This window comes from Oncorhynchus masou, chromosome 12 (assembly GCF_036934945.1).
Source record: "Oncorhynchus masou masou isolate Uvic2021 chromosome 12, UVic_Omas_1.1, whole genome shotgun sequence".
NCBI classification, from domain to species: Eukaryota; Metazoa; Chordata; class Actinopteri; order Salmoniformes; family Salmonidae; genus Oncorhynchus; species Oncorhynchus masou.
In genome coordinates this window covers 96485270-96502324 of record NC_088223.1, presented here as the reverse complement: position 1 = coordinate 96502324, position 17055 = coordinate 96485270, and the positions used below count along the sequence as shown (strand labels likewise).

General features: G+C 48.3%; 2 protein-coding genes across 2 annotated transcripts in view; both read left to right on the top strand.

Moving 5' to 3' along the window:
- LOC135549443 (cell adhesion molecule 2-like) overlaps positions 1-17055 on the top strand; it is a 1019298-nt gene that overhangs the window by 818887 nt on the left and 183356 nt on the right. The gene's annotated exons all lie outside the window — the stretch shown is intronic.
- LOC135551110 (high affinity cationic amino acid transporter 1-like) overlaps positions 1-17055 on the top strand; it is a 126737-nt gene that overhangs the window by 103467 nt on the left and 6215 nt on the right. Inside the window, exons 10-11 of the mRNA XM_064982533.1 lie at positions 499-707; positions 1179-1330. Coding sequence (XP_064838605.1) covers positions 499-707; positions 1179-1330 — 361 coding nt within the window. The remainder of the gene's footprint in view (positions 1-498; positions 708-1178; positions 1331-17055) is intronic.

The window sequence follows — 17055 nt, the reverse complement described above, 5'->3', positions numbered from 1 at the left end:
CGCCATTCGCACACACTGTATATAGACTTATTTTTTTCTATTGTGCTATTGACTGTACGCGTGTTTATTCCATGTGTAACTCTGTGTTGTTGTTTGTGTCACACTGCTTTGCTTTATCTTGGCCAGGTAGCAGTTGTAAATGGGAACTTGTTCTCAACTGGCCTACCTGGTTAAATAAAGGTGTTCTCAACTGGCCTACCTGATTAAATAAAGGTGTTCTCAACTGGACTACCTGGTTAAATAAAGGTGTTCTCAACCAGCCTACCTGGTTAAATAAAGGTGTTCTCAACCAGCCTACCTGGTTAAATAAAAGTGAAAAAAATTAAAAATAAAATCAAAACTTTGACCGTTCAGAGCTACAACAAAATAATGAAACATCTGGGAGTCCGCAAGGAGAAGGGTTGAGAAACACTGCAATATGGAAATAGCAGGTTAGGAGAACTAACACAGTAGGTTAGGAGAACATTTGGGACACAGTAAAACTCCTCTCTGTTCCAGGTACCAACCAGAGCATCCCAGCTCCTTGGCCTATCAGATGGCCAGTACCGTGGAGGAGATGGAGCTAAGTGATGGTATCTCCGCCCCTAGTATGGGCATCCTGCCTGGTGTGAAGGAGCACTTCAGCATGAAGACTGTCCTGTTCCCTGACAACACTGAACCCTCAGCCCTGTCCGGCTTCACTGTCAACATCACTGTCAGCCTCATGGGTAAAGGGGGGTACAGGAAGACTACAGATAAGCTACACACACACACACACACACACACACACACACACACACACACACACACACACACACACACACACACACACACACACACACACACACACACACACACACACACACACGCACACACACATATCTCCCCTCCCATCCTTCTCCGTCGTCTCCTCCCTTCTCATCCCTTTCTATCTCTCCTCTGTCATCTATTGCCTGCCCTCCCCTCTCCTCCATTGCCTGCCCTCCTCTCCTCCCTCCTCCTCCCTCTCCTCCTCTCCTCCCCTCTTCCACCTCCTCTCCTCCCGCCTCCCTGCAGTGTGGAACATCGTAGCTCTGACCGTCATCTTCATGGTGTGTCTTTTCCTCCTCTCCTCCCTCTCTTCCCCTCTTCCTCTCCTCCTCTCCTCCCCTCTCTTCCCCTCTTCCCCTCCTCCTCCTCCTCCTCCTCCTCCCCTATAGGCCTTCTGATCCTGGTGTTCAGTATACTAGCAGTACAGGGTGGATTTGCAGTGTGGAACATCGTAGCTCTGACCGTCATCTTCATGGTGTGTGTTCTCCTCACCTTTATAATCTGGAGACAACCAGAGAGCAAGACCAAGCTGTCCTTTAAGGTGGGTATACAATACCTAACCCCACCAAGACCCCAATACCCTAACACCAAGACCTTAACACCAAGACCCTAACACCAAGACCCCAACACCAAGACCCTAACACCAAGACCCCAACACCAAGACCCTAACACCAAGAACCCAAAACCAAGACCCCAACACCCTAACACCAAGACCCCAACACCCTAACACCAAGACCCCAACACCAAGACCCCAACACCAAGACCCTAACACCAAGAACCCAAAACCAAGACCCCAACACCCCAACACCAAGACCCCAACACCAAGACCCTAACACCAAGACCCTAACACCAAGACCCCAACACCAAGACCAATCCACCCCATACTAAAACCTCTCACCCCAACAAGATAAAGCACATTGGACCAAATAACCTCCTCGCTGTTACCTTTCTGCCAATCTAGGCTGCTTTGAAGGGTCCTGCCCATTCCACAAACTCCCAATCACCTCTCTTGACACGCCCCCTCTCCTGCCAACTAGTCACACCTGAACTCACTGTGATAATCACCTCTCCTGAACTCACTGTGATAATCACAGACAAAAGTTGGCAGATCTGCTGTAGTGACTTCAGACTGTAAAGCAAAACGTAGAACACCAACAATGTTTGTTAGAGTCTCATCTTTCCATAGATAGGTCATAATAGTTTATAGGCCTAACCATTTGAATGCTATGAACGATTTTGTGAGAATAACGATTTTTTTTCATGTCTCATGGTCTGACAAACACCTCCAACACCCCATCTTCATGTCTCATGGTCTGACAAACACCTCCAACACCCCATCTTCATGTCTCATGGTCTGACAAACACCTCCAACACCCCATCTTCATGTCTCATGGTCTGACAAACACCTCCAACACCCCATCTTCATGTCTCATGGTCTGACAAACACCTCCAACACCCCATCTTCATGTCTCATGGTCTGACAAACACCTCCAACACCCCATCTTCATGTCTCATGGTCTGAGAAACACCTCCAACACCCCATCATCATGTCTCATGGTCTGACAAGCACCTCCAACACCCCATCTTCATGTCTCATGGTCTGACAAACACACCATCTTCATGTCTCATGGTCTGACAAACACACCATCTTCATGTCTCATGGTCTGACAAACACCTCCAACACCCCATCTTCATGTCTCATGGTCTGAAAAACACCTCCAACACCCCATCTTCATGTATCATGGTCTGACAAACACCTCCAACACCCCATCTTTATGTCTCATGGTCTGACAAACACCTCCAACACCGCATCATCATGTCTCATGGTCTGACAAACACCTCCAACACCCCATCTTCATGTCTCATGGTCTGACAAACACCTCCAACACCCCATCTTCATGTATCATGGTCTGACAAACACCCCATCTTCATGTCTCATGGTCTGACAAACACCTCCAACACCCCATCTTCATGTCTCATGGTCTGACAAGGACCTCCAACACCCCATCTTCATGTCTCATGGTCTGACAAACACCCCATCTTCATGTCTCATGGTCTGACAAACACCTCCAACACCCCATCTTCATGTCTCATGGTCTGACAAACACCTCCAACACCCCATCTTCATGTCTCATGGTCTGACAAACACCTCCAACACCCCATCTTCATGTCTCATGGTCTGACAACCACCTCCAACACCCCATCTTCATGTCTCATGGTCTGACAAACACCTCCAACACCCCATCATCATGTCTCATGGTCTGACAAACACCTCCAACACCCCATCTTCATGTCTCATGGTCTGACAAACACCTCCAACACCCCATCTTCATGTCTCATGGTCTGACAAACACCCCCAACACCCCATCTTCATGTCTCATGGTCTGACAAACACCCCCAACACCCCATCTTCATGTCTCATGGTCTGACAAACACCTCCAACACCCCATCTTCATGTCTCATGGTCTGACAAACACCTCCAACACCCCATCTTCATGTCTCATGGTCTGACAAACACCTCCAACACCCCATCTTCATGTCTCATGGTCTGAGAAACACCTCCAACACCCCATCATCATGTCTCATGGTCTGACAAACAACTCCAACACCCCATCTTCATGTCTCATGGTCTGACAAGCACCTCCAACACCCCATCTTCATGTCTCATGGTCTGACAAACACCCCATCTTCATGTCTCATGGTCTGACAAACACCTCCAACACCCCATCTTCATGTCTCATGGTCTGACAAACACCTCCAACACCCCATCTTCATGTCTCATGGTCTGACAAACACCTCCAACACCCCATCTTCATGTCTCATGGTCTGACAAACACCTCCAAAACCCCATCTTCATGTATCATGGTCTGACAAACACCTCCAACACCCCATCATCATGTCTCATGGTCTGACAAACACCTCCAACACCCCATCTTCATGTCTCATGGTCTGACAAGCACCTCCAACACCCCATCTTCATGTCTCATGGTCTGACAAACACCTCCATCACCCCATCTTCATGTCTCATGGTCTGACAAACACCTCCAACACCGCATCATCATGTCTCATGGTCTGACAAACACCTCCAACACCCCATCTTCATGTCTCATGGTCTGACAAACACCTCCAACACCCCATCTTCATGTCTCATGGTCTGACAAACACCTCCAACACCCCATCTTCATGTCTCATGGTCTGACAAACACCTCCAACACCCCATCTTCATGTATCATGGTCTGACAAACACTCCATCTTCATGTCTCATGGTCTGACAAACACCTCCAACACTCCATCTTCATGTCTCATGGTCTGACAAACACCTCCAACACCCCATCTTCATGTCTCATGGTCTGACAAACACCTCCAACACCCCATCTTCATGTCTCATGGTCTGACAAACACCTCCAACACCCCATCTTCATGTCTCATGGTCTGACAAACACCTCCAACACCCCATCTTCATGTATCATGGTCTGACAAACACCCCATCTTCATGTCTCATGGTCTGACAAACACCTCCAACACCCCATCTTCATGTCTCATGGTCTGACAAACACCTCCAACACTCCATCTTCATGTCTCATGGTCTGACAAACACCTCCAACACCCCATCTTCATGTCTCATGGTCTGACAAACACCTCCAACACCCCATCTTCATGTCTCATGGTCTGACAAACACCTCCAACACCCCATCTTCATGTCTCATGGTCTGACAAACACCTCCAACATCCCATCTTCATGTCTCATGGTCTGACAAACACCTCCAACACCCCATCTTCATGTCTCATGGTCTGACAAACACCTCCAACACCCCATCTTCATGTCTCATGGTCTGACAAACACCTCCAACACCCCATCTTCATGTATCATGGTCTGACAAACACCCCATCTTCATGTCTCATGGTCTGACAAACACCTCCAACACCCCATCTTCATGTCTCATGGTCTGACAAACACCCCCAACACCCCATCTTCATGTCTCATGGTCTGACAAACACCTCCAACACCCCATCTTCATGTCTCATGGTCTGACAAACACCTCCAACACCCCATCTTCATGTCTCATGGTCTGACAAACACCTCCAACACCCCATCTTCATGTCTCATGGTCTGACAAACACCTCCAACACCCCATCTTCATGTCTCATGGTCTGACAAACACCTCCAACACCCCATCTTCATGTCTCATGGTCTGACAAACACCTCCAACACCCCATCTTCATGTCTCATGGTCTGACAAACACCTCCAACACCCCATCTTCATGTCTCATGGTCTGACAAACACCTCCAACACCCCATCTTCATGTCTCATGGTCTGACAAACACCCCATCTTCATGTCTCATGGTCTGACAAACACCTCCAACACCCCATCTTCATGTCTCATGGTCTGACAAACACCTCCAACACTCCATCTTCATGTCTCATGGTCTGACAAACACCTCCATCACCCCATCTTCATGTATCATGGTCTGACAAACACCTACAACACCCAAACTTCATGTCTCATGGTCTGACAAACACCCCCAACACCCCATCTTCATGTCTCATGGTCTGACAAACACCTCCAACACCCCATCTTCATGTCTCATGGTCTGACAAACACCTCCAACACCCCATCTTCATGTATCATGGTCTGACAAACACCTCCAACACCCCATCTTCATGTCTCATGGTCTGACAAACACCTCCAACACCCCATCTTCATGTCTCATGGTCTGACAAACACCTACAACACCCCATCTTCATGTCTCATGGTCTGACAAACACCCCCAACACCCCATCTTCATGTCTCATGGTCTGACAAACACCTCCAACACCCCATCTTCATGTCTCATGGTCTGACAAACACCCCATCTTCATGTCTCATTGTCTGACAAACACCTCCAACACCCCATCTTCATGTCTCATGGTCTGACAAACACCCCCAACACCCCATCTTCATGTCTCATGGTCTGACAAACACCTCCAACACCCCATCTTCATGTCTCATGGTCTGACAAACACCTCCAACACCCCATCTTCATGTCTCATGGTCTGACAAACACCTCCATCACCCCATCTTCATGTCTCATGGTCTGACAAACACCTCCAACACCCCATCTTCATGTCTCATGGTCTGACAAACACCTCCAACACCCCATCTTCATGTCTCATGGTCTGACAAACACCTCCATCACCCCATCTTCATGTATCATGGTCTGACAAACACCTCCAACACCCCATCTTCATGTCTCATGGTCTGACAAACACCTCCAACACCCCATCTTCATGTCTCATGGTCTGACAAACACCTCCAACACCCCATCTTCATGTTTCATGGTCTGACAAACACCTCCAACACCCCATCTTCATGTCTCATGGTCTGACAAACACCTCCAACACCCCATCTTCATGTCTCATGGTCTGACAAACACCCCATCTTCATGTCTCATGGTCTGACAAACACCTCCAACACCCCATCTTCATGTCTCATGGTCTGACAAACACCTCCAACACCCCATCTTCATGTCTCATGGTCTGACAAACACCTCCAACACCCCATCTTCATGTCTCATGGTCTGACAAACACCCCATCTTCATGTCTCATGGTCTGACAAACACCTCCAACACCCCATCTTCATGTCTCATGGTCTGACAAACACCTCCAACACCCCATCTTCATGTCTCATGGTCTGACAAACACCCCATCTTCATGTCTCATGGTCTGACAAACACCTCCAACACCCCATCTTCATGTCTCATGGTCTGACAAACACCTCCAACACCCCATCTTCATGTCTCATGGTCTGACAAACACCTCCAACACCCCATCTTCATGTCTCATGGTCTGACAAACACCTCCATCACCCCATCTTCATGTATCATGGTCTGACAAACACCTCCAACACCCCATCTTCATGTCTCATGGTCTGACAAACACCTCCAACACCCCATCTTCATGTCTCATGGTCTGACAAACACCTCCAACACCCCATCTTCACGTCTCATGGTCTGACAAACACCCCATCTTCATGTCTCATGGTCTGACAAACACCTCCAACACCCCATCTTCATGTCTCATGGTCTGACAAACACCTCCAACACCCCATCTTCATGTCTCATGGTCTGACAAACACCTCCAACACCCCATCTTCATGTCTCATGGTCTGACAAACACCTCCATCACCCCATCTTCATGTATCATGGTCTGACAAACACCTCCAACACCCCATCTTCATGTCTCATGGTCTGACAAACACCCCATCTTCATGTCTCATGGTCTGACAAACACCACCAACATCCCGTCTTCATGTCTCATGGTCTGACAAACACCTCCAACACCCCATCTTCATGTCTCATGGTCTGACAAACACCTCCATCACCCCATCTTCATGTATCATGGTCTGACAAACACCTCCATCACCCCATCTTCATGTATCATGGTCTGACAAACACCTCCAACACCCCATCTTCATGTCTCATGGTCTGACAAACACCCCATCTTCATGTCTCATTGTCTGACAAACACCTCCAACACCCCATCTTCATGTCTCATGGTCTGACAAACACCCCCAACACCCCATCTTCATGTCTCATGGTCTGACAAACACCTCCAACACCCCATCTTCATGTCTCATGGTCTGACAAACACCTCCAACACCCCATCTTCATGTCTCATGGTCTGACAAACACCTCCAACACCCCATCTTCATGTCTCATGGTCTGACAAACACCTCCAACACTCCATCTTCATGTCTCATGGTCTGACAAACACCTCCATCACCCCATCTTCATGTATCATGGTCTGACAAACACCTACAACACCCCATCTTCATGTCTCATGGTCTGACAAACACCCCCAACACCCCATCTTCATGTCTCATGGTCTGACAAACACCTCCAACACCCCATCTTCATGTCTCATGGTCTGACAAACACCCCATCTTCATGTCTCATTGTCTGACAAACACCTCCAACACCCCATCTTCATGTCTCATGGTCTGACAAACACCCCCAACACCCCATCTTCATGTCTCATGGTCTGACAAACACCTCCAACACCCCATCTTCATGTCTCATGGTCTGACAAACACCTCCAACACCCCATCTTCATGTCTCATGGTCTGACAAACACCTCCAACACCCCATCTTCATGTCTCATGGTCTGACAAACACCTCCATCACCCCATCTTCATGTATCATGGTCTGACAAACACCTCCATCACCCCATCTTCATGTATCATGGTCTGACAAACACCTCCAACACCCCATCTTCATGTCTCATGGTCTGACAAACACCCCATCTTCATGTCTCATTGTCTGACAAACACCTCCAACACCCCATCTTCATGTCTCATGGTCTGACAAACACCCCCAACACCCCATCTTCATGTCTCATGGTCTGACAAACACCTCCAACACCCCATCTTCATGTCTCATGGTCTGACAAACACCTCCAACACCCCATCTTCATGTCTCATGGTCTGACAAACACCTCCAACACCCCATCTTCATGTCTCATGGTCTGACAAACACCTCCAACACTCCATCTTCATGTCTCATGGTCTGACAAACACCTCCATCACCCCATCTTCATGTATCATGGTCTGACAAACACCTACAACACCCCATCTTCATGTCTCATGGTCTGACAAACACCCCCAACACCCCATCTTCATGTCTCATGGTCTGACAAACACCTCCAACACCCCATCTTCATGTCTCATGGTCTGACAAACACCCCATCTTCATGTCTCATTGTCTGACAAACACCTCCAACACCCCATCTTCATGTCTCATGGTCTGACAAACACCCCCAACACCCCATCTTCATGTCTCATGGTCTGACAAACACCTCCAACACCCCATCTTCATGTCTCATGGTCTGACAAACACCTCCAACACCCCATCTTCATGTCTCATGGTCTGACAAACACCTCCATCACCCCATCTTCATGTCTCATGGTCTGACAAACACCTCCAACACCCCATCTTCATGTCTCATGGTCTGACAAACACCTCCAACACCCCATCTTCATGTCTCATGGTCTGACAAACACCTCCATCACCCCATCTTCATGTATCATGGTCTGACAAACACCTCCAACACCCCATCTTCATGTCTCATGGTCTGACAAACACCTCCAACACCCCATCTTCATGTCTCATGGTCTGACAAACACCTCCAACACCCCATCTTCATGTTTCATGGTCTGACAAACACCTCCAACACCCCATCTTCATGTCTCATGGTCTGACAAACACCTCCAACACCCCATCTTCATGTCTCATGGTCTGACAAACACCCCATCTTCATGTCTCATGGTCTGACAAACACCTCCAACACCCCATCTTCATGTCTCATGGTCTGACAAACACCTCCAACACCCCATCTTCATGTCTCATGGTCTGACAAACACCTCCAACACCCCATCTTCATGTCTCATGGTCTGACAAACACCCCATCTTCATGTCTCATGGTCTGACAAACACCTCCAACACCCCATCTTCATGTCTCATGGTCTGACAAACACCTCCAACACCCCATCTTCATGTCTCATGGTCTGACAAACACCCCATCTTCATGTCTCATGGTCTGACAAACACCTCCAACACCCCATCTTCATGTCTCATGGTCTGACAAACACCTCCAACACCCCATCTTCATGCCTCATGGTCTGACAAACACCTCCAACACCCCATCTTCATGTCTCATGGTCTGACAAACACCTCCATCACCCCATCTTCATGTATCATGGTCTGACAAACACCTCCAACACCCCATCTTCATGTCTCATGGTCTGACAAACACCTCCAACACCCCATCTTCATGTATCATGGTCTGACAAACACCTCCAACACCCCATCTTCATGTCTCATGGTCTGACAAACACCCCCAACACCCCATCTTCATGTCTCATGGTCTGACAAACACCTCCAACACCCCATCTTCATGTCTCATGGTCTGACAAACACCTCCATCACCCCATCTTCATGTATCATGGTCTGACAAACACCTCCAACACCCCATCTTCATGTCTCATGGTCTGACAAACACCTCCAACACCCCATCTTCATGTCTCATGGTCTGACAAACACCTCCAACACCCCATCTTCATGTCTCATGGTCTGACAAACACCTCCAACACCCCATCTTCATGTCTCATGGTCTGACAAACATCCCATCTTCATGTCTCATGGTCTGACAAACACCTCCAACACCCCATCTTCATGTCTCATGGTCTGACATACACCTCCAACACCCCATCTTCATGTCTCATGGTCTGACAAACACCTCCAACACCCCATCTTCATGTCTCATGGTCTGACAAACACCTCCAACACCCAATCTTCATGTCTCATGGTCTGACAAACACCCCATCTTCATGTCTCATGGTCTGACAAACACCTCCATCACCCCATCTTCATGTATCATGGTCTGACAAACACCTCCAACACCCCATCTTCATGTCTCATGGTCTGACAAACACCTCCATCACCCCATCTTCATGTCTCATGGTCTGACAAACACCTCCAACACCCAATCTTCATGTCTCATGGTCTGACAAACACCTCCAACACCCCATCTTCATGTATCATGGTCTGACAAACACCTCCATCACCCCATCTTCATGTATCATGGTCTGACAAACACCTCCAACACCCCATCTTCATGTCTCATGGTCTGACAAACACCTCCATCACCCCATCTTCATGTCTCATGGTCTGACAAACACCCCAACACCCCATCTTCATGTCTCATGGTCTGACAAACACCTCCATCACCCCATCTTCATGTCTCATGGTCTGACAAACACCTCCAACACCCCATCTTCATGTCTCATGGTCTGACAAACACCTCCCACACCCCATCTTCATGTCTCATGGTCTGATAAACACCTCCAACACCCCATCTTCATGTCTCATGGTCTGACAAACACCTCCATCACCCCATCTTCATGTCTCATGGTCTGACAAACACCTCCCACACCCCATCTTCATGTCTCATGGTCTGATAAACACCTCCAACACCCCATCTTCATGTCTCATGGTCTGATAAACACCTCCAACACCCCATCTTCACGTCTCATGGTCTGACAAACACCCCATCTTCATGTCTCATGGTCTGACAAACACCTCCAACACCCCATCTTCATGTCTCATGGTCTGACAAACACCTCCAACACCCCATCTTCATGTCTCATGGTCTGACAAACACCTCCAACACCCCATCTTCATGTCTCATGGTCTGACAAACACCTCCAACACCCCATCTTCATGTCTCATGGTCTGACAAACACCTCCAACACCCCATCTTCATGTCTCATGGTCTGACAAACACCTCCAACACCCCATCTTCATGTCTCATGGTCTGACAAACACCTCCAACACCCCATCTTCATGTCTCATGGTCTGACAAACACCCCCAACACCCCATCTTCATGTCTCATGGTCTGACAAACACCTCCAACACCCCATCTTCATGTCTCATGGTCTGACAAACACCTCCATCACCCCATCTTCATGTATCATGGTCTGACAAACACCTCCAACACCCCATCTTCATGTCTCATGGTCTGACAAACACCTCCAACACCCCATCTTCATGTCTCATGGTCTGACAAACACCTCCAACACCCCATCTTCACGTCTCATGGTCTGACAAACACCCCATCTTCATGTCTCATGGTCTGACAAACACCTCCAACACCCCATCTTCACGTCTCATGGTCTGACAAACACCCCATCTTCATGTCTCATGGTCTGACAAACACCTCCAACACCCCATCTTCATGTCTCATGGTCTGACAAACACCTCCAACACCCCATCTTCATGTCTCATGGTCTGACAAACACCTCCAACACCCCATCTTCATGTCTCATGGTCTGACAAACACCTCCATCACCCCATCTTCATGTATCATGGTCTGACAAACACCTCCAACACCCCATCTTCATGTCTCATGGTCTGACAAACACCTCCAACACCCCATCTTCATGTCTCATGGTCTGACAAACACCTCCAACACCCCATCTTCATGTATCATGGTCTGACAAACACCTCCAACACCCCATCTTCATGTCTCATGGTCTGACAAACACCCCCAACACCCCATCTTCATGTCTCATGGTCTGACAAACACCTCCAACACCCCATCTTCATGTCTCATGGTCTGACAAACACCTCCATCACCCCATCTTCATGTATCATGGTCTGACAAACACCTCCAACACCCCATCTTCATGTCTCATGGTCTGACAAACACCTCCAACACCCCATCTTCATGTCTCATGGTCTGACAAACACCCCCAACACCCCATCTTCATGTCTCATGGTCTGACAAACACCTCCAACACCCCATCTTCATGTCTCATGGTCTGACAAACACCTCCATCACCCCATCTTCATGTATCATGGTCTGACAAACACCTCCAACACCCCATCTTCATGTCTAATGGTCTGACAAACACCTCCAACAACCCATCTTCATGTCTCATGGTCTGACAAACACCTCCAACACCCCATCTTCACGTCTCATGGTCTGACAAACACCCCATCTTCATGTCTCATGGTCTGACAAACACCTCCAACACCCCATCTTCACGTCTCATGGTCTGACAAACACCTCCAACACCCCATCTTCATGTCTCATGGTCTGACAAACACCTCCAACACCCCATCTTCATGTCTCATGGTCTGACAAACACCTCCAACACCCCATCTTCATGTCTCATGGTCTGACAAACACCCCCAACACCCCATCTTCATGTCTCATGGTCTGACAAACACCTCCAACACCCCATCTTCATGTCTCATGGTCTGACAAACACCTCCAACACCCCATCTTCATGTCTCATGGTCTGACAATCACCTCCAACACCCCATCTTCATGTCTCATGGTCTGACAAACACCTCCAACACCCCATCTTCATGTCTCATGGTCTGACAAACACCTCCAACACCCCATCTTCATGTCTCATGGTCTGACAAACACCTCCAACACCCCATCTTCATGTCTCATGGTCTGACAAACACCTCCAACACCCCATCTTCATGTCTCATGGTCTGACAAACACCTCCAACACCCCATCTTCATGTCTCATGGTCTGACAAAAACCCCAACACCCCATCTTCATGTCTCATGGTCTGACAAACACCTCCAACACCCCATCTTCATGTCTCATGGTCTGACAAACACCTCCATCACCCCATCTTCATGTATCATGGTCTGACAAACACCTCCAACACCCCATCTTCATGTCTCATGGTCTGACAAACACCTCCAACACCCCATCTTCATGTCTCATGGTCTGACAAACACCTCCAACACCCCATCTTCACGTCTCATGGTCTGACAAACACCCCATCTTCATGTCTCATGGTCTGACAAACACCTCCAACACCCCATCTTCATGTCTCATGGTCTGACAAACACCTCCAACACCCCATCTTCATGTCTCATGGTCTGACAAACACCTCCAACACCCCATCTTCATGTCTCATGGTCTGACAAACACCTCCATCACCCCATCTTCATGTATCATGGTCTGACAAACACCTCCAACACCCCATCTTCATGTCTCATGGTCTGACAAACACCTCCAACACCCCATCTTCATGTCTCATGGTCTGACAAACACCTCCAACACCCCATCTTCATGTATCATGGTCTGACAAACACCTCCAACACCCCATCTTCATGTCTCATGGTCTGACAAACACCCCCAACACCCCATCTTCATGTCTCATGGTCTGACAAACACCTCCAACACCCCATCTTCATGTCTCATGGTCTGACAAACACCTCCATCACCCCATCTTCATGTATCATGGTCTGACAAACACCTCCAACACCCCATCTTCATGTCTCATGGTCTGACAAACACCTCCAACACCCCATCTTCATGTCTCATGGTCTGACAAACACCTCCAACACCCCATCTTCATGTCTCATGGTCTGACAAACACCTCCAACACCCCATCTTCATGTCTCATGGTCTGACAAACACCTCCAACACCCCATCTTCATGTCTCATGGTCTGACAAACATCCCATCTTCATGTCTCATGGTCTGACAAACACCTCCAACACCCCATCTTCATGTCTCATGGTCTGACATACACCTCCAACACCCCATCTTCATGTCTCATGGTCTGACAAACACCTCCATCACCCCATCTTCATGTATCATGGTCTGACAAACACCTCCATCACCCCATCTTCATGTATCATGGTCTGACAAACACCTCCAACACCCCATCTTCATGTCTCATGGTCTGACAAACACCTCCATCACCCCATCTTCATGTCTCATGGTCTGACAAACACCCCCAACACCCCATCTTCATGTCTCATGGTCTGACAAACACCTCCATCACCCCATCTTCATGTCTCATGGTCTGACAAACACCTCCAACACCCCATCTTCATGTCTCATGGTCTGACAAACACCTCCCACACCCCATCTTCATGTCTCATGGTCTGACAAACACCTCCAACACCCCATCTTCATGTCTCATGGTCTGATAAACACCTCCAACACCCCATCTTCATGTCTCATGGTCTGACAAACACATCCAACACCCCATCTTCACGTCTCATGGTCTGACAAACACCCCATCTTCATGTCTCATGGTCTGACAAACACCTCCAACACCCCATCTTCATGTCTCATGGTCTGACAAACACCTCCAACACCCCATCTTCATGTCTCATGGTCTGACAAACACCTCCAACACCCCATCTTCATGTCTCATGGTCTGACAAACACCTCCAACACCCCATCTTCATGTCTCATGGTCTGACAAACACCTCCAACACCCCATCTTCATGTCTCATGGTCTGACAAACACCTCCAACACCCCATCTTCATGTCTCATGGTCTGACAAACACCTCCAACACCCCATCTTCATGTCTCATGGTCTGACAAACACCTCCAACACCCCATCTTCATGTCTCATGGTCTGACAAACACCCCCAACACCCCATCTTCATGTCTCATGGTCTGACAAACACCTCCAACACCCCATCTTCATGTCTCATGGTCTGACAAACACCTCCATCACCCCATCTTCATGTATCATGGTCTGACAAACACCTCCAACACCCCATCTTCATGTCTCATGGTCTGACAAACACCTCCAACACCCCATCTTCATGTCTCATGGTCTGACAAACACCTCCAACACCCCATCTTCACGTCTCATGGTCTGACAAACACCCCATCTTCATGTCTCATGGTCTGACAAACACCTCCAACACCCCATCTTCACGTCTCATGGTCTGACAAACACCCCATCTTCATGTCTCATTGTCTGACAAACACCTCCATCACCCCATCTTCATGTCTCATGGTCTGACAAACACCTCCAACACCCCATCTTCATGTCTCATGGTCTGACAAACACCTCCAACACCCCATCTTCATGTCTCATGGTCTGACAAACACCTCCAACACCCCATCTTCATGTCTCATGGTCTGACAAACACCTCCATCACCCCATCTTCATGTATCATGGTCTGACAAACACCTCCAACACCCCATCTTCATGTCTCATGGTCTGACAAACACCTCCAACACCCCATCTTCATGTCTCATGGTCTGACAAACACCTCCAACACCCCATCTTCATGTCTCATGGTCTGACAAACACCTCCATCACCCCATCTTCATGTATCATGGTCTGACAAACACCTCCAACACCCCATCTTCATGTCTCATGGTCTGACAAACACCTCCAACACCCCATCTTCATGTCTCATGGTCTGACAAACACCTCCAACACCCCATCTTCATGTCTCATGGTCTGACAAACACCTCCAACACCCCATCTTCATGTCTCATGGTCTGACAAACATCCCATCTTCATGTCTCATGGTCTGACAAACACCTCCAACACCCCATCTTCATGTCTCATGGTCTGACATACACCTCCAACACCCCATCTTCATGTCTCATGGTCTGACAAACACCTCCAACACCCCATCTTCATGTCTCATGGTCTGACAAACACCTCCAACACCCAATCTTCATGTCTCATGGTCTGACAAACACCCCATCTTCATGTCTCATGGTCTGACAAACACCTCCATCACCCCATCTTCATGTATCATGGTCTGACAAACACCTCCATCACCCCATCTTCATGTATCATGGTCTGACAAACACCTCCAACACCCCATCTTCATGTCTCATGGTCTGACAAACACCTCCATCACCCCATCTTCATGTCTCATGGTCTGACAAACACCCCCAACACCCCATCTTCATGTCTCATGGTCTGACAAACACCTCCATCACCCCATCTTCATGTCTCATGGTCTGACAAACACCTCCAACACCCCATCTTCATGTCTCATGGTCTGATAAACACCTCCAACACCCCATCTTCATGTCTCATGGTCTGACAAACACCTCCAACACCCCATCTTCATGTCTCATGGTCTGACAAACACCTCCCACACCCCATCTTCATGTCTCATGGTCTGACAAACACCTCCAACACCCCATCTTCATGTCTCATGGTCTGATAAACACCTCCAACACCCCATCTTCATGTCTCATGGTCTGACAAACACCCCCAACACCCCATCTTCATGTCTCATGGTCTGACAAACACCTCCATCACCCCATCTTCATGTCTCATGGTCTGACAAACACCTCCAACACCCCATCTTCATGTCTCATGGTCTGACAAACACCTCCCACACCCCATCTTCATGTCTCATGGTCTGACAAACACATCCAACACCCCATCTTCACGTCTCATGGTCTGACAAACACATCCAACACCCCATCTTCATGTCTCATGGTCTGACAAACACCTCCAACACCCCATCTTCATGTCTCATGGTCTGACAAACACCTCCAACACCCCATCTTCATGTCTCATGGTCTGACAAACACCTCCAACACCCCATCTTCATGTCTCATGGTCTGACAAACACCTCCAACACCCCATCTTCATGTCTCATGGTCTGACAAACACCTCCAACACCCCATCTTCATGTCTCATGGTCTGACAAACACCCCCAACACCCCATCTTCATGCAGAAGTGTGACATTATTGGATGCGCTGGATTGAGACGCATCCAAACTATCTCCAGAGAAGGTTTCTTGTCTGCATTTATAAAGTCGTGTACCCTTATGGAAAACCAACACGTTGTAGCCGAGGTATCTTCAAGGGGGACGGCAGGGTAGCCTAGTGGTTAGAGCGTTAGACTAGTAACCGAAAGGTTGCAAGTTGAATTCCCCGAGCTGACAAGGTACAAATCTGTCGTTC